This window comes from Clarias gariepinus, chromosome 3 (genome assembly GCF_024256425.1).
Source record: "Clarias gariepinus isolate MV-2021 ecotype Netherlands chromosome 3, CGAR_prim_01v2, whole genome shotgun sequence".
In the NCBI taxonomy this organism is placed as follows: Eukaryota; Metazoa; Chordata; class Actinopteri; order Siluriformes; family Clariidae; genus Clarias; species Clarias gariepinus.
In genome coordinates, this window is record NC_071102.1 from 24,285,504 (window position 1) to 24,310,556 (window position 25,053).

Consider the following 25,053-nt stretch of genomic DNA (forward strand, 5'->3'; position numbering starts at 1 on the left):
AATAAAGGAGAGCCCTTGGATTATGAACAAGCAGCCCAAAATACAGTAGAGACTTTGAGACATTTGTACACAGGACTTATTTGCTCATTTGCGATGTGCAACACTCACAGCAGTAATAGCACTCAAAGAAATAAGTGAACAGTAACACTTCGGCTGGACTATAAAACAGCTCAGCAGTCAAAGCAGACATGATTTTATTCCTCTGTACATGGCTACAGTACAAATTCTGAGACACATTTTAGAGGGGCATTAAGACTTTTGTACAATACATGAATGAAAGTAATCAAAGTCTTGCAAAGCAATGTTAGTATCACTAACCTACATTTATCACTGCAGCACTCGCTCCAGTGTTTCTGCAACAATGTTTGAAAAGAACCCCTTGTTGGTTCGGATACAAATGTAGGAAAAATGATGCGATTGTATAAGGAATGGCAGAAATAATGGAAGAATCTTAAGTACCTCCAAAAAATAGAAGGATTACATACTTCTTACCAAACAATTTCTTATTTTTTTCAATCACTGGTGACTGCCAGAATAAGGCGAGGACGGCGGGTGTAAAATGAACAGAACTGTCAAAAACATTACGACATGATCAATATGCTACTGAGCAAATGGTCCATCTCAGTGCATTCAAAAAGCTCAGCATAAAGATGAACCCGGAGAATCAATGTTTTGTTGACTTTAATTGTGTGAAAAAAAATTTTAAATAAAAAATCATAACTTTATCATTTCAGCATTTTCAAATCTATGCAAGGAGTCGAGATCGTTGTTTTTGTCGAACATTTTCTTCAGCGTTTGGGGGTTGGATGGTGAAGGCAACGAATTCTGAGAGACATCAGATGAAATGGTGTCTTCAGCCTCTTGCTCATCAGATTCTTGTTCCTGAAGTGTGCTCACCACAAGGGCTTCGGTCAGATTCTGTACCAACTCGGGAAATCCTCCTGGTGCCAATTCTGTATTGGATTTCAACACTGGCTCGAAAGAGCGCTGTAGAAATTCTGGCCGTTCCGCCAGGACGTCTAGCATTTCGAGGAGCCAGGCCGAGAGCAAAAGGGCTAGGTCGGCAGGAACGGCGCCGATCAGGTCTTGTGGAGCTTCGGTCACGTGCTGGCTCCATCGAGCTTGCAGGAACTCCCTCATTACTAGTCCGACGCAGGCCTCTAGCGGCTGCAGACGAGAGGAGCATGCCTGAGGGATGATGCCTGGCAAAGTGTTAGTATTGTTGAGCAATGCTAAGAACTTCTTGCTTAGGTGTCCGCGATATGGGTCCACAAGCAGCAACCCTTTGCCTCCGGAGTTGGGCTTTACATGCCGACGCCACACTTTGTCGAACCACAGCTTGAGTCTTTCTTCATCTGAAAAGCCGTTTGGCTTTGCTTCCAAGATGATGTCTGGCAAGGCTGGTGCGTCCGGGCTTAGAGGCTCTCCTCTAACGAACACCACGGTAGGTAAGATGGTGCCGTCTGCTAGGGAGGCGAGGACGACGTCTAGAAGCGGATCCTTTTCGCCAACCAACTTAAAGGCAGACATCATGGAAGAAGAATCAGCTGAGGCCGGATCAAGCTGCTCCAAGTCTATAAAAATGGAAAGCTCGTCCATAGCGGCAATGTCCGACACGCCCAAGTTGTACGTGGTGATCTGCTTTTTCATAAGGGAGGTAAAATTATGCAGCCGTTCCTGAGCTTTATGGGGCAGTAGTCGGCGAGACGTGGCCAGCGACTGCAGAGATAAATCGTGCGTTATCAGAAAGTCCACGGCCCAGCCATAAGAGATGCCCGGGCCGCCATCGGCGCTTGTGAACTGTGCGGCTTTGGAAAAAAGAATAGCTTCGTCGATAGGAAGCTGCTGCTCACGCTGGCACAACATCCACTCGGCTAACCGATCACTCGCTCGAGGAATCAACCCGTCTCGGCTCTTCGGCGGCCCAAGCTGAAGCTGACGCTTAAGCAACAGGGACTGGACTTCATCTGGTTCGCTATCGAACTGGCTGGCCGCCTGGGCAAGGCCGAAGCATAGAGCGTGGAGTACAATCTTGAGCTGTGCTGCAGATAGAGATTCTCCGGCTTGACCGCTGGCTCCACTGGAACACGGACTCTTCTCTGGTGTTACATCTTTCGGTTGTGTCCCACACTTCTCATCAGGTACAGTGCTTTCAACTACAGGCTGGACTTCAGTGGGAAGAGACGAGACGTGTGCAGAGCTTTCGGGGGGGTTTATGCAGTGGCTGGAGGGGGACACGGGATTAGTGGCTTGTGGAGGTGAACTTTGATCCACTTGCATTTCTTGCTTCTGTATGACATTCCCGCTGTTGAGACCCTGGGCTTTTCGTATCAGGTCGCTCGGTATGAAGACAAATCTACAAAACAAACAACAGAAGGTTATCAAGATACAAACATCAGTTATACATGGATATACATTGCTTATCGTTTTAAGACCTATTACTATCACTTGGGTCAATCTTTTCTTTGCAAACTTTCCTTTAATATCTCACTGGCAAAGAAAAGACCTTGTTTATAAATGATAAAGCTTTTTGCTGCTTTGATCTAGACTGTCAGTATAATTTTTTATTTATTTTTTGTTTGTTTTTGGGCCCCGTAGTTAAATTACATTTTTATTTGGGGTGCTACAGTCCAATTATAAAATGATGGTCGATGTATATAATATATATATATTTTTTAATAAATAAATAAATAAATAAATAAAATAGTGCAATCCTGCATCTTGGCTCTACCAACACCTGGGTTTTGGTGAATAGCAGCAATTTCATGTTGGATGTTTTCCTTCAAATCTTTACAGTCAAGAGCACCAGATTTCTTTTCAAATTCACTCTGCTTAAATAGACTGGTGATCCAATAGGTTTGCACTATGAAGACGCGATGCTCATTACTGTACACCACCATTCTGATGAGGGGGGGTATCTGACGCCTAACTTATCGATCCGACTCAAGAGCATGAGTGTGTTCGAGGCTCCAGATACTGGGGAGCACATTGTTGTTTCATCCTAGCGAGACCTATTAAAAAAATCTTCAGGGCCTTATTCTAGTAAATCACCCTTTATCTTTCGATTACAAAAAAAAACATTTTATTATGCTTCTGATTGTATCTAATCATTTTAAAGCAATTATTTAAATATTTGATTACTGAGAGCTCTGCATCAGTGTAGAATATCTACATATTCAACATCTCACTAAAATGTTGAAACATCATTATCATCATAAGTCAATTCTCTTTCGTGCTTTCTTTTTAACATGCTGTACATCCTTTACAGGTTTCTCTGTTCTGTAATCTGCATCACACCAATATGACAAATCTCTTCTGCTTTGGAGCTCGGCTGCTTCTATTCTGTTTATTTCACCAACTTTACCAATGCTTCAGAGGAAAAAAAAGGCAAACCCATTTAAAATAGGAAACAAGTGGATTGTTTTAATACTAAAACTGTTTGCTGCATTCTTTTGCTAAAATAAAAGATTCCAAAAAAACTAAATTACCTTTTATAGCCACGAGAAAATCCTTCTGGAAAAAAAGACAGAATAACAAAAATCACTGATTTGTCATAATTTACATGCAAAGATCATTTACCTGTTTGTGATGTACTGTATGCACTTGACTAATATAATTCACATATAAACTAGATTATAATTACTAATGATTCTTATAAATCCTTTAGCATTAACATGAAACATGAGTTTATTTGCATTTGATCATATTTACTTGATCCTATGACAATTATTCATCTTTTCAATTGATTTTTCCATAGAACTGATTATGCACGCTATTCAATCTGACCGTAATTTTATTTGCATTTGTTTCGTCCTCATTAAGGCTTATAAAGTCATGTTTTTTAAAATCTGATTAAGCTATACAGGTAGTCCCCGACTCGTTCCGATAGCACGTTCGTAAGTCGGATTTGTTCTTAAGTCAGATAAAGTGAGTCTTATACACCTTACGAATATACAAGGTAAAGCATATCAATCCACTTGACTAAATCTCTGTCCCCTTTCCCCACACTGCCATCATGTGGGCAAAAATCATGACCGCACCTAAGGAAATGAATCTCGCACAAGTCAAATATAAGTGTTGTCTCAGAGCTGTTTTCCACTGTATTGGACTCTGTGAACTGTGATTTTCTGAAATTAGGATTATTTACCATCGGGACAGCTTTACAAGAAAGCCAATTTTTATCATTGTGCTCCCGGACTGATTCATTGAAACAGGTTATGCCGACTTATTTCTTCCGCACCCCCACATATGTTATACTGGACTTTGGACATTTTATACATTCACTTACACACCAAATATTTTGTATATAATTGTAAATATTGGTATCTGGTGCACTGCAGTATAAACCTTTTGGTAAAATACAAGTGAGCTACTTCTTTAATTTGTACAAACGCGGTCCGTTCATATCTGCGGAAAGTTGTAAATCGAATGTTCGTAACTCGAGGACTACTTGTAGTCGGATTTTTAACTCGATTAACAGGTTATTAGGCTGCATCAGAACAGAGCATTTATATTTACTATTAATAAAATCTTTTTGTGAAAGATTCTATGGAGGAATATTCATATATATAAAAAAAAAAAAGCATGCTTAACACTCACCATTGAATTTGCATTGGCTGAAGTTGTGGCTTGGATTCTTACTCAGATGTGTGGCCATCATGTCTCCAATCTCAGTAAAATAACCACAGGTATTGCAGCTTAATTGACCCAACCTGTCAAAAAAACGAACTCATTAGACTTTACCAAAGTAAACTGACAAAATAACCAAACAGTAACAACCACTTACTTCGGACATGGCTTGTACAAGTTCAGGTATTTAGTGGTGGTTTTACGGGGTACATGATTACTGCAGACAGAAATAGGGAACCTTGATGAAACTTTTTACCGTCTATGATGCAAGTGCTATCTAGGAATTCTGCAAAACTTTGCGTGTGATGTCTATCATGGTCATTACTCACCCGATCATGTGGTTAGCGTACGCTCTGGAGCAGCAGGTGCTGTAATGGCACAAGGAGCAGCGCACAAACGTAGGGAAGTGAGTGGAAAAATCAGGAATCTCAAAGTTACACTCTATACAGAACCAACTTCTTGATGGCTCGCTAGAAACAGGAAGAAGAAACAGGTTGCTTTAAGATCGAGGTGTTCGATGATCAGCTTTTGTAAAAATTGTGCCTTTCTAAGGATAACATTTCAGATGAGATCCTTAATCACCCTCTCACTCACCACTGTCTCTGAAATTTGGTCATGATCTCCAACATGCTCTCAACAGGCTTCCTCTTTGTCGGTGCCATTCTCTGGACGCCACTTTGTGTGGCGGGACCAGGCGATGCGGGAAAACCAACACTGTTCGTAACCGCTTTACTCAAGTTAGTGATTTCGTTTTCTTTAGTCACTGAATATGCCCGGATGGTTATCTGTAAGGCAGATATATAACTGTCATATATATTTAATTACAAGTGTTTCAAAATTATAGCTCCAGTTTATATTGGTGATTAAGATTATAACTGTGCAATAATAATGCAATTAGATGTTAGAGAAAAAAAACCAGACAAATACAATAAAGATGAATTCTTTGTGGTTAGAATGTGTATCACCTGCTTACCCTAGTACCAGGCTTAAGCCCCAGCAGCTGCACAGGCTTGAGATGGGTCTGGTGAAATAGAAGTTTGTGCTCTGTTTTGTTCTTTGCATAAAGGAACTGAAGGCGACACTTGGAGCAGTGCAGCACAGATTTTTTCTGGACACAGAAATAGTTGTACATAAGACAAACTTATTAACCCCCAAAGTGCAGCAATTACTTCTAATCTACACAATATAAGATATCTATGGGGTGCTGCAAATACTTGAGTAAATCGGATATTTGCGTTCCGATAGGACGTTTGTAAGTCGGATTTGTTCTTAAGTCCGATAAAGTGAGTCTTATACACCTTTGACACGAAAGGACATTTTATTCATTCACTTAGACATAGGGCTGGACGAAATGGCAAAAATTTATATATATATTTCTCAATTTTGGTCGATACAATATAATTCCGATATCAATATGGACAATATTAAAAAGCCAAGGACACACACAATGAATGTCTGCAAACTGAATTTGCAAAGTCTATAATACCTCCAGGCTCCTCAGATAAAAATTATATATATATATTTTTTTTTATAAAAACAGTACAAAACCCTTTACAACCTTTACAAACAAGTAATGTGAAATAAACTATCAAATAAATAAAACTCTCAGACTTAGCTTATTAACAATAATATATTTCCATTTAAACTAGAACAGGCTGATTATTCATATAAATTTAAACAACAAACTGCTTCAGACAGGATAAAGAAACAAAAATAATAAAATAAATAAAGAGTGAGCAACAACAAAAACACATTGCTCTGGCCGGAACATTGTTGAGTGTTGATGACACCCTCCGACAGGCTCTAGAGGTTTCTAAAAAGGGGCAAATACTTTTTCATGGCACTGTACATGTGGTCAGATTGTTCCACTGGGGTGAAACTGTGCCAGGTGGAGTTATAGCACTTTCAAAATCACACTAACTTTACACTGATCTGAATAACTTTGAATATTTAACTTATTGTTGAAGGAGGGCAATACATGCGTGATAACATAAACACACTTTTAGCTTCTCCGCTATATTTGTAATGTTGCTCGCGGCAGCGTAACAGCCCGTTAATTCATGTATTGATGAGAAGGACGAACTGGTCGATGCCCGTTCTTTTATTTGCTGCATTGTCAGGTTATAGTACAACCTTTCGGGTGGATCTTGCACTTAAATCCAACTAAAAACTACTGAAAAGAAAACAAAACTCAGGCTCTATATCCCAGCTTACATCTTGCACTCGCACTCCCCGGATTACCCACAATGCATCTCCCGCACTGGACTACACTTCCGTAAACAGCGGTCGTAAATCAACCTCTCTCTTCCGCAACAACACGCTCTTTGTCGGCGGCGCCCGTGCGATCGACGCACTCATCCATATGAGTAGGAAAGAGATGCTATATTATGGTTTCCGTATTTTTTTATATATTTGCGTACTGACTGGGCCGGCCCTCCTGGAAAACTCCTGGTACTCCAGATTGCCAGTTCGCCACTGTATATATATATACTGTATATATTCAAATGTATATCGAAATATCGGAAATGTTTTTAAAAATCATATCACCGTTATTTTAAAAAATTCTTTCGCAATATATTTTGATATTAAATTATTGTCCAGCACTCCTTAGAAACTGAAAATATTGTACAGTGAAACCTCGGATTATGAGTAACGCGGTTTGCGAGTGTTCTGCAAGACGAGCAAAGAGTTGTAATAAATTTTTGCGGAATTGTGGGTAATCGTCTCCCCTGCTGGGTCTTACTGCTCGTCTCTTACTGGTATAATCAACATCCGTGCACGTGTGTACTGTTTACTATAACACTGTGACCACGTGTGTGCGTGAAACATATTTTATTTTGTGTTTGTAAGCGTGTGTGTACAGCTTCCATTATTTCTTATGGGAAAATTGGTTTATGAGTGTTTTGAAATACGAACCCACTTCCGGAATGAATTATGCTCGTAATCCAAGTTTCCACTGTATATAATTGTAAATATTGGTATCTGGTGCACTGCAGTATCTATTTTTTTGTAAAATAGCTACTTCTGTGAGCTACTTTTGTGGTGCATCAGAGCATTTATACAATAAGGTAACGTGCAGTGCCTGATTCCCAGACACGTGTCAAGGAAAATTGCACCGAAATAGCTAGAGCTTAGTAACGTCCGAGTCTCCTTCAGGTGGCAAATACTTGAGTAAATGGGATATTTCAGTCTTTTTTTGTTTGTTTGTAAATGTGAATTAACAAAGCATTCCAAACCTCTTTTTGTTTTGATATTGTGGCAAGAAAAGGATCTGAATACATTTTTAAGATGAATGTAAAGCGCCACTGTTGGGTCTTTGATCGAGGCCCCTAAACTGCTCAGATGTATAGTGGGATAAAAATGTAAGTCGCTCTGTGTAAGTGCGTCTGCCAAATGCTGTGAGTGTAAGTGTATAAAAGCTTGTTTTTATAAAGAACCCTTTAGCGACATTAGTTATTTATCGCTTGCTAGGCTGAAATGGACTGTACCATTTTATCAGAATCGGGACAGGGCGATACGTGAGGCAAGGCAGTATTAAACTATTTTAATAATACTAAAGTGATAAAACAAACAGGACAATTCAAGCTTTTCTATCCCCCCCCCCCGGCAGTATTGCTTACCTGGTGCTTGCTGTAGTGGAGCTGGTAGCTGTTGCAAGACTTGAACACTTTGAGGCAATAAGGGCACAGAAGATTGACTGTATCCTTGTGCAACTCACGAAAGTGCATTATAACATCACTATAGAAAGACGAACGGAAATTGCAAACCTAAAAAAAAACAACCACATTTACAATCAGAACCCCAGTGGATGTTTGAGAGAACAGAGTATAGCAGTTTGGTTATTGGGGTCAACCTTTAGTTATCTGTTTGGGGGTTACCTGACACATGTAGGGCATTTCACCAGGCTTGTGAAAGTTTTTCATATGATGCAAAAAGAGCGGCGTGCTCTCGAACGACAATTCACAGATCTTGCAGAGAGCTATATGGAGAAGAAGAATTAAATAATGTTGAGGATTCTTAATACAAAGAGGGTTCAGATCCGACCTTCTCTGTGTCGGCTGAAAAAGGGACTCACATGCAGACTCTACTTGGCTGTGGACGGTCTCGAGGTGGCACTGGAGGGAGAACGGTGTGCTGAAGTCGCGGAAGCAGTGCTGGCACATAGTGTAGGATTTCCCATCACCCCTCTGTAGCTCCATTTCCATATGGTGCTTCATGTGGTTCATCAGCCTACCAGAAGTAAAAAAAAAAAAAAAAGTCAACCAAACTTTGCCATTGCTTATTTCTTTAATTTGATTGGTCAGAAGGTGTCATCACTCTATGAATAATCCCGGATGTAATCCAGACCTGGTGGAATGTTCTTAGACCCTTTTAAGAGGGTGATCACGGACTGATCAGTTAGTACTTAGTTAAAACACATTTGGCAGCAATGACAGTCTCAGGTTTGCTTGTGATGGATGCTATAAGCTTGGCACATCTTTTTTTTTTTTTTGGATGTTTCTTCTATTCGTCTTGGCAGAATTATTCAAGTACCATGAGGTTGTTTGGGCAGCAGGGATGGAAATTACCAGGGACTAGCTGACACGATTCTGTTAGTATCAGAAAAGCTGCATCTATTTTTCAGCATTCTGACTAGTCTCCCAGTTGCAGAAAAACATCCCCACTGCATGATGCCGCCACCACCATAGGGATGGTTTTAATAAGGTGACGTGCAGTGTCTGATTCCTGACATATGGGGAATTGAGTCCTTCGGGTGGGAAATACTCATGTAAATGGGACATTTCAGCCTTTTTTTTATAAATACAAACTAACAAAGCATTACAAATACCACTTTTTGTTTTGCCATCTATTTTGAAATGGTCTAAGAACTTTCCGTCTGCACTGGATTGTTGCACTGTGAACCACACTACAGAGCTAATGCAAAAAAAATAATTTTTTAAAAATGTTCCCCCTTTCCAAATCCCCACAAACCATCTTACTTGATGTTGTTCTTCAGCTTCTTGTCACAGAGATGGCATTTCATCGTAGTGGGCACCTGGTTATTCTCTATCAGGACAGGATTTCCAGGGTCCCTCCCATAGTAGAAGTCTTCTACTAGAATGATCAGCTTGCCGTGTAAGTCATAGTCACCAGTGCCAGGGCTCTGCACTCCCTCCGGTATCTCAGATGTGGTGATGTGTTTCAGACAGGGAGGAGGAGTAGGTGGCGGCGGCGGCGGAGAGGCTGCTGGATGTCTGCTGCTTGTGGATGTTGAGGAGGATAAGGGGGAATTGGTGCGGTTATGTGTAGAGGGTACAGATTGCGCTGAGTCACTGGTACGCTTTGCTCGTTTGGCCCGTTTTTTGGTTTTGGCGCCCAACGCATGGACTCTGTTGATGAGCTCTGGATTACAGTGCTGAAACAAAAACACGGGGATAAAATTGTAAGGCTGACTATATAAACGTGAATAGTAATAAATAAAACATTAAACATAGCATTGATCAGTTCGTATAGTGGTTAGAAATATCTATACAATGAGTACACCTATCCAGATGCTGCTCCCAGGTGGTCTTTACTGCTACACATTGCCAATGCAGTCAAACTGTAACTTGATAAAATGAAATTTTAAAAAAATTAAACACTTTTAGTCTATACCCCGGATCTCAACTTCACTGAAGCATTACGGGAACAACTTGACAGATAACAGTATAAAGACAGCCTATGTCCAAAAAAGAGCTTTAAGAATGTCCCTGAAGAAGCCTGGAGTTTATTTTAGAAGCCTGGAGTTTATTATTCCTGAAGTTTACTTAAAAAAATCAAAATAATTTCTTAAAGAAATCAAAGATTGTTTAAATTATAGAAAATCTCTCGCTCTTATACAGCATCATGTATTTACATGCATGTTTGCACATGTTGCAACATATCACGGTCTCATTTTCCTAAAAAGATATAAAGAAATAAGGGGCGGCTTAAGACGTTTGTACAGCTCTGCATCTTTCCATATCGAAACTAACTGTACATGTACATGAAAAAGAATTTTCATGAACCTTTCAAATCTCACTGACTTCATGAATAACATGACAGTATGACATATGGCGATGTCAGAGATTGAATACCAGTGCCTCCCTAAAATGCTTTATCTGATACCAGTAGATCCCCATGCACCAGTCCGTTTAATTATTTTGGATTTGTCCACAGCTGCTGGATGCACATAATAGGTCAATCGGACTTGAAGTAATATTGCAGCTAGTTGCAGATTAATTGTAAAAAAAAAAACCACAATCAATATTAGGTAAGGCGTGTACAAGGTGTGAGGGATAAAACTTACACACATGTAGCCACGAAGCTCATGAACAACTTTGTAGGCCACACCACAACGAGAGCAGAACTGTGGCGCCTTGAATACATTCTGAAATACTGCAAAATATAAGCACATTCGATTCACACCCACAGCAATAAATACTTGACTTAGGCAAATCATTAAAGCGCATGAACACTATACAGGTCGTCCCCGACTTATGAACGAGTTTCCGTCCCGAGAGCACGTTCGTAAGTCGGATTTGTTCTTGAGTCCGACAAAGTGAGTCTTGTACACCTTTGAAGCGAATATACAATGTAAAGCATGCCAATCCACTTGACTTGCCTGAATCTGTCCCCTTTCCCCACACTGCCATCATGTGGCCAAAAATCATAATCACATTTTTGTCTCAGAGCTGTTTTCCAATGGACTGTGAACTATTTTGTTGAGGATTTTCCGAACAGTCCGCTCCAAGACTGATTCACTGAAAACAAATTAGGTCCGACTCATTTCTGTAAATATTGGTATCTAGTGCACTGCAGTGTCTATTTTTCGTACAAAACACATGAGCTACTTCCGTCCTTTAATCAGAAGTAGAACCTCGGTCGGTTCATTTGTATTTGTGGAAATTCGTAACTCAAATGTTGTAAGTCGGAGACTACCAGTACAACCTTTATGAAACGTACAACCTGATATGCAATCATGCATAAATAATTGAGAATTTAAAAAAGTGAAAAAGTGACAGTGTTATGTGTTTCATTCTACACATGCTAACTAACAACTGACCTCTGGAAGAAACCATAGCAGAAAAAGCATTCTTCCGGGTTCGAGCTCGGGTCCTTATGGAGGTGACCTGAGAGGGGGGGGTTTTGGACTGACCCACGTCCAGAACATTGCCTGCAGCCTCAGTCGATAGGTTGTGTGTTTGAGCAGAGGCAGGAAGATTGAGAGGTGAAGATGATGTTGATGGCAGTTCTGAAGATAAACAAAAAAAAAAAAACAATAAAAAAGTCAAAATATTTGATATAACTCATTATGATATCATATATAGACAGACAACACTTGCGACTTCAGCTTCTTTCTGCAGTCAGGCCCTTAACCAGAACATCACAAATGTCCAAATAGATAAGATTCAGGGTCAGGGGTAGCTCAGTGGTTAAGGCATTGGACTACGGTTTGGAAGATCCCAGGTTCAAACCCCACAACCACCAAGTTGCCACTGTTGGGCCCTTGAGCAAGGCCCTTAACCCTCAACTGCTCAGATGTGTAATGAGATAAAAAAAAAAAAAAAAATGTAAGTCGCTCTGGATAAGAGCGTCTGCCAAATGACTAAATGTAAATGTAAATGTAAATTTGTATTTTTTTACACACACACTCCCTATATTCCTACTAACACATCAGAGTCATTACTCACGTTTGCACACAAGATGAAAACTATCTTGCACTCTAGAATTTCCTTCAGGATCAATAAAGTATCTATCTATTATCTATCTATCTATCCATCCATCCATCCATCCATCCATCCATCCATCCATCCATCCCTCATATAATTTCATACTACATGTTTCAAATCCTAATACTGCTGTTATACCCACAATATACTTTTACATTTCTATACTAATATTTCACAGTTTACACTTTCACATTTTCAACTTCTGTTCCGGTTCTGTTCCATGCATTTATATATTAATTTTATTTTATTTTGCAACTTAATTTCCAGCTTAATTTTTTTTTATTGTATTGCAGTTTAAACATTTAGTTCATTTGTATATTATAATATCTAGTGAGATATTTTTATATGAAGTTTAATGTTTTTAGCTCACAGACAGTCATATAAATATTTTAATATATATTGTACTGTCTATACTTGTGTATGTGACAAGTAAAATTTACAGTGGCGTACAAACTTTTAAATTTTCACCTAAAAATTTCAAAAATGCAAAATAGCATGTTGAATAAAAAAAAAACTAAAAAAAACCTGTTGAAATAAAAATTTCTGTTTTTTATCAGTAATCCAATGCTATTACTGTGATTCCGGATCAAAAGAATCCCGAATCTGATTTTTTCTGACAACCTAAAATTTATAATGTGAATTTTGTCGACCTGAATTTGAGAGGTTGAAATATAATGAAGATGGTATTTTTAACACTTTAAAATATTTTTTAACAGCAACTGAGTAAGCAATTGAGTATTGTCGCCGTCACCCTTGGCTTGCTCATCAGAGAAATTTCATTCATTTATCTCATTATTATCTAGACACATTTTTCTCACACATACACAATTTATTATTATTATTCATATTTTATTATTATCATTAATATTATTTTATTTATTTATTTATTATTATTATTAATTTTTTTTTGAATTTCTTTCATCTTTGTGAAGCTGCTTTAAGACAATGACCATTGTTAAAAGCGCTATATAAATAAAATTGAATTGAATTGAATTGAATAAGGTCAATAGTATTGCATTGTCTTTTTCAAAGCTGAAATTATATTTTCATTTGAAACATACAACATACAAAAATCATGGTGCAAGATAAGTCTATCAGTGTAAACATCCCTACAGTATTACAAATAATATTTTTTCAGAATAGGAATTTAGTACAAAATGGAAAAAAAAAATCTGTGTGACCATTGATTTATTATTAACAATTTTTATATAAACTTTTTCTTTTTTAGATAAAGGACAATCCTTATACCTCACCCAAAAATGCATAATACACACACATATGAGTAATTCCATCTCAAATCAACCAATGAAAGAGAAATTTTCCACCATCACCTCTCAGATTTTGCTGATTTTTTCACCAATTGTTGATCTTGCCATGAAAATAAAAAACCCCAATTTTTTTGTCCCAACTCCCACTCGTTAAAAAATGGCAGCCATCTCAATTTTTGGCCTCAAAGTGCTTTTAGACATGCCACGCCCCTTTTTGAAATCCTCTTTTCCTTGATAACTCGCTTGCTTTATGTCATATGGAGATGAAACTGGGTATATTTATGTAAGTTTTTATGTAGATTCAAATTCTGCAATCGGAATTTGGCTATCTGCTGTGGTTATGGAGATATTTCTGAAAAAACGTTTTTTGGGGGTACCCCTTTTCGACCCCCCAGAACCCAAGGTCTGTATGTATATATGTTACCCAAAAAAATAGGGGTTACTTCACATCACCTTATCTTGAAAATAACTAAAAACCAGGGGTGTGTTATGCCCTGTTTTATAGAAATCATAAAAAGTTAATTGTCCAGGTTTTGCAAATGTTTTACGATTTGATACACATTTTATATACAGAGAATGTACATGGATGTACACAATAGGCCTTATCTACCAGTAAATGTCATTTTATGGGGGTACATGTAAGATACCTGTATCACTGTCAAACAGTATCCTGTAACTGAACCATTCAGGTTCATACTGATCAGAAAGTTGAATTATCTCCTACCAACTCCATGAGTGACCTCGCACTTAAGGAACTTGGTGATTGCATCATCTTTTTCTTGGTGCTAATTAAGTGCAGAAAAACAAAAGCAGGTGAGTGTGTTTTATTTATGTAAATTTATTAACTGAAGCTTTCCAATGTAGTTTGTTATCTTAATCACAATCTGATTACAAAGACCTGATGGCAAAGCTTGTCTGTTCTTTGGATTCTCGTGACTATATGTTGCACAGGTGTGAGCAGTGCCCCCTCTAAATCAAAACTATCTGATTATCTTGATTAGGGCAGGGCAATATGGGCAAAAATATTTATCACGATGTATATTTAAATATTTGCGATAATGATATAACTGACGATATGATTGACACGAGACAAAGCAGCTGTTTGTATGTGCATTAAAGCTATATAAAATTTTAACAGTGCAAATGCAAATTCCACACCACTGAAGTCGCACCATTTTTACAAACCAATTCTGGTTCATCTGTTTCATTCAACGATCCGCTTTCGTCTTTCTTATTCTCCGCCGCCGCCAAGCTTTTTCCGCCATAAGCATTTGGAAACAAAGGCACTGCACATGCGTGTTTTACCCATATTCTATCGCGATATTTCATTTTCTTTGTACCGGTATTACCGTGGAAGGTATGATATGGCCCAGCCCTAATCTTGATGGTATATTTGAAAATGCTGATTTGGACCCAGATGACACTGTTCAGTTCAAGCAGTGGATTTCATTATGAGGCTTTGTGAAAAATGTGACCCCCGCACAGCTCATCACTATACAGCCAAGGCCCAAGCTGCTTATTTGAAAGAACTGAAAAAGAAACTTCCCATTGGAAAGGAGGCTGTTATCCTCATGGATTTTGCTGAATGTTATTTTTTATTTGTCAGGATGCTGTTCAAGGCTTTCATTGGGATACATCCCAGGTGATTCTGCATCCTTTCGTGGTTTACTATAGGGGTGGTAGTGAAAACAATGGTTCACTAAGTTGCAAAAGTTTTTGTGTCGTCAGTAATGAAAGGGAACACAATGCTATTGTTGTTCACAAGTTTATTAAGGTTCTCATGAATCCACTGAAAGTTCTTCTACCAAATTTAAATCATGTGCATTACTTCTCAGATGGTGCAGCCAGCCAGTACAAGAATTATAATTTTTTTTTTACAAATTTGTGGAGGCATTTCCTATCAAAATGACTTTGGTAGCTACAAAGTGCATGCCTTTCCTAGTTGATATTATTTGTGTCACTGCAACTTGACAGGTCTCGTACATGTACATGTACCTTTTTGTCTTATTCCATGAACTCATTTTTGTGGGCTTTGTTCTTTCAGAATCAGATACCCAGGGTGATGAAAAAAAACTGTAATTAGTCCTTTTAGTGTAGAGAGATGAATAACGTCATTATCAGTCATTGACTAGACATGCATTACAGAAGAATTTGAGGTAACTTTTACTTTGAAAGGAGCAGATTTTATGAGTATGCATTAAGTATTCTACAGATATTGCAGTACATTTCTATGTGTCAAATCATTTAATGTTGCAAAACCTGGACAATTAACTTTTTATGATTTCTATAAAACAGGGCATAACACACCCCTGGTTTTTAGTTATTTTCAAGATAAGGTGAAGTAACCCCTATTTTTTTGGGTAACATATATACATACAGACCTTGGGTTCTGGGGGGTCGAAAAGGGGTACCCCCAAAAAACGGTTTTTCAGAAATATCTCCATAACCACAGCAGATAGCCAAATTCCGATTGCAGAATCTGAATCTACATAAAAACTTACATAAATATACCCAGTTTCATCTCCATATGACATAAAGCAAGCGAGTTATCAAGGAAAATAGGATTTCAAAAAGGGGCGTGGCATGTCTAAAAGCACTTTGAGGCCAAAAATTGAGATGGCTGCCATTTTTTAACGAGTGGGAGTTGGGACAAAAAAATTGGGGTTTTTTATTTTCATGGCAAGATCAACAATTGGTGAAAAAATCAGCAAAATCTGTCATCATGTGGTGGAACCCACTGGTTGATTTGAGATGGAATCACCCATATGTATATGAATGTGTGTGTGTTAGATGATACCTGTTTGAGCGCTGTTTGGAAGACTAGCAGGGGGTGAGGGGCCCACAGCAGGCATCTCACTGGAGGTCACTGTGCTGATGGTTTGTACTGCAGATGGGTTGTGAATGATAGGGAGTGGGAACTTAATTGTTGGTTGTGACAAGCTTGATGTAGACACAATCTTAGGGCTGATCAATGGGCCTGCCTGAGCTGGGAAAGAGAATTTATTCAGCATGGGTTGGAGGCCACAAAGAGAATACGAAAAAACTAAACAACAGTCCAAGTCATGCACAAAGTAAAATAGCATTTTCCTTACAACATTAAGATCCAATACAATGGAACTGTGCATACGAACGCCAGGCCCATAAATTATCGCCTAAAGAACTGAAATTATGCAAGAAATTTTCTTTGGCATACGATTTTTTGTTCAGCATATAAACAAATAAACTAAAAAACTTTTTTGTGAGTTTTTTGCACTTTGCGCAAGTTTTAGTAAAGACATAGCACCAGGCGTCACAAGAACGTTATCAAGGACCGTAGCAAGAAGAAAAGAGAGCCACTTTTTAGTTAGGTTTTTAAAGCAGCCGTTGCCAAGAGGACCATAAATTTATAATGGTGTTGGAAATTGGTAATATTGGTAATATTTTTAAAAGGCTGGAACGGATTATCTGCATTTACATTATTTTCCATGGGAAAATGCGTTTCACAATACCAAATTCCACCTTTAGAACTCGCCTCGGGGAAGGATTAAATTTGAATGCCGAGTTACCGCTGTATTTCATGATGATAATTATATTCTCCTCTAATTTACTCGTAACCGATTCTCACACGTCACAGTTCATGCACTCTGTCATGAATACAACAGTCTCCATCCCCACTGCCTTCTGTAAGCTCGCAGACACCCAATGATTGTCAAGTGATATTAGAATGCGACTCCCCCTAGGATTCAAACTTGCATTCCTTGGGTGATGGGACGAATAAACATTTTATCGCTGCGCCACTCGGGAGCTAATGTTGATCAACTAATTAAGTTAATTATGTATAATTAACTAACAGTGTATTAACTGAAAATGAAAAAAAATTAATTTCAAGGTAAAAAAATGGAAATACATCTAGTGTTAGCTGCTTTGGTTTATGCAATAATGTTGTTCACTCATGTTCGACCACTAGTTACAATATTGGTACGACAAGCTAGCTACATGACCGTAACATAACGGGAAAGAGGGGTCTAATTTATAGCAAAAAAAAACAAAACCCTTATGGCGACTTCTTTCCTGGTATGTTACTATCGTTTAGCTAGCTTGTTGTACCAATAATTACAAGGCACAATTATCATGTCCAAACCTGGACCAGACAATTTTGTTCACCTTTCTAAATCACGTCCACCCATGAAACTATACAATCACTGAAAAAGACAAAAACAACATTTTAAGCCTTACTAGGAGTCAGGAAAGTTACAGTTTGGCCTGTAGGAAGGATGAGACCAACTGCGGTTGTGGTGTTCTGCTGGGAGCCTGCAAGCTAGAACACAATATACAAGAAATAACATCTTGAATAGAAATACAGTCTGAAATTATTTCACACTTAGCAAATTCATACAAGACATGTATAACATGTATAGGACTGTGTAATTGTAAAGCATAAGTCTTAAGTCTAATTTGAGGAAAAGACAAAACATGCTACAGTGGTACCTCCGCATACGGAGTATTTTCGGCATGCAAGCGACCGAACAGCAGCGGAAAGCCAAGTGAAGCGAGTTTACATACATCTTTGTTGATTTTTTTTCCCCCATTTTGTAAAGACATAGCATCAGGGGCCCAAGAATGTTAGCAAGAAGAAAAGGAGCTGCTTTCAGTTTGGTTTTTAAAGCAGGTTTTTAAATGTCTATTTATTTTATATTTCACACGTTTTTCATTTCCAGGTCTTTTCTAAATGTTTTGATTAGTTTTAATATGCAAAAATATGATCATAGTGTTGGAAAGTAGTAATATTGGTTATATTTTTCGGGAGGCGAATGGAAAGCAATTATCTGCATTTACATTTTCCTAGGGAAAAATGCGCTTCACAATACAAAATTTTCCGTTAAGAAATTGCATCTGGATTGAATTAAATTCCTATTCCAAGGTACCACTGTGTTAATTCAGCCTCAAATTATATTTACTTCAATTTACCACAATGATAATGATGGCAAACAGACAGAATATAAAAATAGTATATACTGTAGACTACAGTGCACTGTGTTGGGATTACTGACTAATTAAAATGTAAATCTTTCTAATACTTTTAAAAAATGAGTCAAACCTTTGGAGCTAGGTAGATAGGTTGGCCCTGGGCTCCAGCAATCTGAAGAACCCCAGCCAATATTGGTTGAGGTACAACAGGACCTAAAGAGATTAACACAATTCAAACATTACACAGGTTAAACCAACGCAGACCATTTGAGATTTACATAAATCTCAAATTGGATATGCTGTGCTCCTAAATAATATATGATTTCACAAAAAAAAAGTTACGGTTTAAAAATTTGGTTCAGGTCTAGAACGTAGTTCAAACAATCTTGGTTATAAAATGTTATTGAACGAGTGATGCTGTTACATTTATCCATTGAGCAGAAATGTAACAACCATTGAGCAAAACCGCCCTTCTTTTCACCGCTGTTATCATCAGGAGTACTATGGACTCATAAGGACTATGGGCTTTAGTGCATTTTTTTAGATGCACTAATCTACTACCCTACAACGGAGAGTTTTTTTTTTTTTTTTGGCTAGGAACTGGTGTCTGTAAGTTTCTGAAACACTCTGAAAGAACACTCTGGCACAAACAACTCAGTCCTGGTCAGTCCTGAAGCTCTCATTGTTTGCTATTTGGATGTTTGATGTAAATATTACCTGAACTACATACCTTACACTGCTGCCCCATCAGTTGCTGATTAGATAATTGCATGAATGAGCAGATGTACTGGTGTGTGTATAAACCTACCGGGAAATGTACCGGGTGCAATTGGTACAAATGCTGTCTTGATGGCAGGAGGCAGGACAGCGGGGGCAGGTGACGCCGAGGGTTCTGGTGAAATTGCTGCATGGCCATTATGCACTGGAAGGATTTTCACATTCCTTACTTCTATACTTTAGTATTAAAATCAGCGCATGTACTTTACATTTACAAGTCTATGGAGTACTTGTTTAAGCATTTTAATAAAGTCTTGACCCCAAATCAGTTCTCCACCCATAATAAAATTCGGTAATTTGCCGAATGCTGCTTACCGTGATCTGTGTTCCCTGTTGGATTTGTTTCTCCTGTGTTATTTTGACATGGTGCCAATTCCTCCTCCTCACACTGCATGTAAAATTCGGACTCCGCCATGTTCCATAAAATCTATAAAATATTTTAAACTTTTATTTAAAAACAAAACACAATGACTGTTCAATGAAAATATATAACACTAATCTATATATTTATATATAACCTAGTCCAAGGGTCATCAAGCTCTGGACCATGAATCTCCATTTGAGCAAGTCCCCTACATACGAACGAGCTCCGTTATAAGAGTTTGTTCGTAAGTGCAATTAGTTCGTAAGTCCAAAAAACATTGTCTAGATACTAGCATATTGACATTAATAGTTGCACGCAGTATATTACAGTACAATGTTTTTTAGTATCGTGACGATGGTTGAACAATTCATGTTAAAAGAACGAGCAATGTCTGCCATCTTTTCACCTCTCAATTATTTTGTCTCCATCATTATTGCTTGGCGCTTCTCAGCGATACCAGCTTCATCACTGCTGCTTTTACACTTCTTGCTTCCGGACATCCTGGGCTTATACTGCACTAGCAAAGGAGCTCGCTAAATGCAAATAAAAATGTATGCTGACATGTGATCTAACTTCTGCGAGGAAAAACACGCATGTTCGTATCTTATTGTATCTTTTCGAGTTTCGGATGTTCATATGTAAGGCAAAAAAAATACTGTTATAGATAGATAAATAATTGACCCTAGTTCAGCAATTCTAGTGTAATTCTTGGCTTCTATACCAGTTTACAGATTCACATGTATTCATGTCAATTATTAAGCTTAAGGCAGCTTAACTAAAGCTTGGACTAAAGCCTCAGTTGGGGCTAGAGACGTATGGTTTAGCAGTCTTAATCGCTTACTCAGTAAGCACTTCCTTTTATCGAAGTGAAAAGGAAGTATACTACACTAGTATATGGCAAAGAGTTTGTGGACACCTGCACCCATATGTATGTTTTGAACATACATGAAAGTATAGGTTTTAAGACCCATGTGCTCTCGTAGGATTTTGAGACAAAAGGGCGCACTTTTTTACTTGCATTAGTTTTAATAGTAATGTAACCCCATATATTACGTTCTGATCAGTAGAGCGAGTATCTTGATGGTATGAGACGGAAAACCAAACTGCAACATAAAAAAAGTTAAACTTTCTGCTTAACAATAAAATCTTTGGTATACATTATGGAGGGTGCCGGAACGCCGTTCTAACGAGAACGCCTGGCCCACTTTAACCCCCCTGTGTGTCCTTGTGATCATTCAGCCACAATAGCATCAGTGGGATGTCTGGTGTAGTCAATAGCATCAGTGGGATGTCTGGGGTGCAGTCGGTGCTTCAGTTTATCCCAAAGGTGTTCAATTGGGTAGTGGCCAGGGATCTGTGCAGGGCACTGAAGATTTACTCCAGCATTGGAAACCATGTCTCCATAAACAGCTTGGTGCACAGCGGCACTCTGTCTTGCTGAAACAGGGTTGGGCCTTTTAGTTCCAGTGTTAATACACTTCGTCGTCTTCCAGTGAATATCTTCCACACTTGAAGTGCACATGCCACTCAAAACACCTTGAACGGCTTGTTGCAGCATCAACGTAAATTTGCAGAATCATGTCAAACGTTCCTGTGGCAGATTTTACCCAATTTCACACAAAACTTCATATTCGCTTTTTGCTCTAACTTGCTGACCATAATGAAATTGCAGACGTGGTAATGCAAATGGTCAGAGTTGCAGCGGTTGCACGGCTCTTGATGTACACAGGACGATGTCTTTTGGCACACTGACTTATGAAGGCGGTTTCTCCCTGTGACTGTGCGTGGGACCTAGTGCTGCCATCTGTTGGAAGTGTTAAAAAACTTTTCCTGAAACATTCTGATACCACCTCGTACACACTGGGTGCATTGCTTCATGCGCTTCTCTTCTTACCCTAATGACTCCATCACTCATCAGATCACATTACCTTTTTCAACTGCTTCAAAGTCCGATCTTTATGCTAACAAATTTGTGCTACAAAACTAGTCTTACCACCTCGTACACTGTGTTTCATGTTTGTTATTGTGCACAATGCTGAAGGGTTTTATTTTTTTCTTTTATTTATAACATTTCTATTTTATATATTCGTCATAAAAAATATTTCTTGTTCGACTTTCAGCTGCTTCTACATGGCGGGCGAGAAACCTACCACTGAGCCACCAATGCCCAAAAAATGGTGGCTCAGTGGTAGGTTTCTCGTCCGCCATGTGGAAGTCCCAGGTTTGATTCCCGGCCAATGCCCAGACCCCGGCCAGTGAATGCAGTGCCAGTCCCAAGCCCGGATATAATAGCCGGGAGGGTTGCGTTAGGAAGGAAGGGCATCCGGCGTAAAACCTGTGCCAAGCTTGTGTGCGGATTGGATGATCCGCTGTTTCGATCCTTCTATGAGGGTGCAGCCAAAAGACCAACAACAACATGGTATAAAAAAATTATAAATAATTTTATTGTTTATATGTAATTACTTAAATATTAAGGTCATATATAATTGCATTTTAGTTTATTAACAATAATAAAGTAATTATTAACAGCGAAGTATTCCTAAATTCGGTTAAAAAAAAGTTTTAAAACGTATCTTGAACATAAACTATTCCTAAGAATTCTTGCTGTCAACTGAATTATTAGAATATTTATACAAGTTTTTTCTTGCTCGTCGTAAATAAACAACATTAGCGTTTATATAATTTAAAGAAAAAACGTGTATAAATATTGTAAATACTAAACCTATTGCTATATGTTATATATTGGTATGATAATATTATATTAATATAATTATATCACACATTTTTTCCTGAAGTGTGTATACATTGGCTGACTATATATATATATATATATATATATATATAGAGAGAGAGAGAGAGAGAGAGGGAGAGATAAATAAAACGTATATATATATAAATATAAACGCTAACGTTGTTTATATACGACAAGCGCACGTACATTGGTGTGAGGTAAATCGTTTAATGTCTCTTCCTCTCAGTAGTACAGTTTATAATATATCACAGTTATTTAGTGTGGCTCACGATCTGCTATTCCTGACTTTACTCCCGGTGTCCGAGGCTAACATTAGCCACAGCGGCTAACTGCATGTGGATTCCTCCTCCTCCAGTTGTGTTAGCAGCACTGATTAGCATTAGCCTGCTGCTCTGGCTACACGAGTTCAACAACTTGCAAACAAACGGCACACGACTCATCCCTGTGACTGAGACAAGAGATGAATTTCTTACCTCGTACACTTTTGAATCGAGGAGATACAGGAGATCCGTTTCCCCCCTGTGGTAGTTTTGTTAATCCTCGGGATCTGCCATGAGAAGCAAAAACAATGATCTGAGATCTGCGGACGATTTGACTGTCCCAGCTCGCGCGCGCACTGGTAGGCTGAACTGTGCGTGACGTCACTTCCACGACCTTTCTCCGGCCCGCCGATTAGCTGCGATCCTTGAGCTTGGGGCGGGACTATCGTTCGTAGTTACAGTTTATTCTGAAGTAAAAATTATGGAATTGTTAAGAGTATGTGTGTATAATCTTGACTCTTTTAACACCACGCGCGTTGTCTTAAATAAATATTATTCACATATTAGGGCAACTGCTCTTAGTCTTAAAATATCATCAGATTTCTTATTAAAGTTGACACTTCAGGATAACCATGTAAAAAGCTAAATAACACCAACAACATAAATAAAAGAACGGCATTATAACATCCATGTCAGATACATAGCGTGTACCTTTATATGCACTTTTAAAGTTATTTAGTCAATAATGTCACTGGTTATGTGTTGATTAGCTGTGGAGTTTGCTGCAGCTAGGTACCTTGCTAGCTTGCTAAACAGGAACTAGCTAGTGGTGTGGCTAGCTTGGGCGGCTAACAAGTATCATATAATTATACACATTTTACTCGAGTCACCGCGAGGTCATAATAAAACTAAACCACACTTTTCATTTAAATTGTACAACATATTTATATTTACAGCTATTTAAAATCTTTATTTCACACTTTTCCTGTTAAATTGGGTCGTTGTGGTGACGTATACATGCTAATTCACTTCAGCTAACAGATGACCAGCTAGCCTTTCATTATTATTATTTTATTTCAAAACTGCAGCCCAAAACACATAACTTTTATCTTTATTCTGGTTAGTGGGAAAATCATTGGTCAGTCACTAATAGTATCAGTATCAGTAATTCTGATAGAATGTATATTGTGGCCATAACTTACTGTGTTGTGGGAACAAATAATATAAAGCATAGTATCAGTAAAATAAAATAGTATAAAAATAAAATACTAAAATGAAAATAGTACAAAGATACTATATTGAGGCCATGACTTAAGAACGTTTGGTAATGACAACATTTGTGTCCCAGATGTGACAGGATGATTGCTGTTTTGGAGTTATGCTTTGTGTCAGTAAGAAATAAAGTTAATCATTCATCTATAATAACAGTTATAAACTAAATCAATTTAAAGTTGTCAGGTGTTACCAAGAGGCTAAATGCTATAAGGTTAAGTGGTCGTCACATATTAAGCTATGTTGTTTATACCCCTGAGTGACACAGCGGTTAAGTGCTTGCGAGATCGCGAGTTCGAATCCCTGGTGATGCTGTAGCTCTCTCGGGGGGGGGGGGGGGTGATAAGAGTCACATGAACTTAGTTTACACTGCAGGTCTTAATGCTCAGATCGGATTTTTTGCTGTTGTGTACGTTGTCATTTAAATGCGACTGGCATCAGTCTCACATGTAAACCGTATACGGCCCTGAAGTGACCCGCATGTACAGAAAAAGATGTGACATCAGACACAGCGCACTGTGCAGAAATAAAAACGGATGCGGCTTGTGATAGTAGGCATTTAGTGATTTTTAAGTTAATGTGCAATTGAAGCTTAAATAACGAAGTGCTAAGAAGAAAAATATTAAAAAGAAGGAGCTATTGGATTTGTGCTGTTTAGACTGTCATAAGAAAATCAGATATGGGTCTGATTTTGAGGGAAATGAGGGGAAAAATAAAACAACTATTTTGTTTCCACATTAAGTTGTTATTATGCTGCGGCCACAACAAAGGAACTTGTGGCCATGCTTTATTTTGTTTCCACGTTTTAGCAAGTAATGGCCACGCATTAAACTATTTCGTCTCTACACATTATTAAGTTGTGGCCTCAGCATATTATCTCATGGCTGCTCTTTATACTATTTAGTGCCCACGCCTTAGCAAGTACTGGGTATTATACTATGGTTATATTATTTTGTTCCCATGCCTTAGCAAGTTCTGGCCACTAATTAAACAATTTCGTCTCCACTCATTATTAAGTTCTGGTTACAACAAGGTATCTTTTGGCCACACATTA

General features: G+C 38.3%; 1 protein-coding gene across 2 annotated transcripts; it reads right to left on the reverse strand.

Moving 5' to 3' along the window:
- Positions 1-177: 177 nt before the first annotated feature.
- Positions 178-23,085, reverse strand: pogza (pogo transposable element derived with ZNF domain a). 2 transcript variants are annotated; one of them, XM_053491874.1, is made up of 19 exons: positions 22,941-23,085; positions 19,667-19,778; positions 19,383-19,496; positions 18,705-18,787; positions 17,843-17,924; positions 16,425-16,613; positions 11,693-11,881; positions 10,937-11,025; positions 9,609-10,024; positions 8,705-8,859; positions 8,508-8,608; positions 8,250-8,396; positions 5,603-5,737; positions 5,224-5,414; positions 4,959-5,099; positions 4,787-4,846; positions 4,600-4,712; positions 3,489-3,510; positions 178-2,356 (listed from the first exon to the last, which is right to left on the reverse strand). In XM_053491874.1, exons 2-19 carry the CDS (start codon positions 19,764-19,766, stop codon positions 715-717), a joined length of 3,969 nt encoding a protein of 1,322 aa, XP_053347849.1. In that variant the 5' UTR covers positions 19,767-19,778; positions 22,941-23,085; the 3' UTR covers positions 178-714. The 2 variants fall into 2 exon arrangements, with proteins under 2 accessions (XP_053347849.1, XP_053347848.1); XM_053491873.1 differs by having other exon boundaries at positions 3,489-3,513.
- Between the last annotated feature and the right edge of the window lie 1,968 nt (positions 23,086-25,053).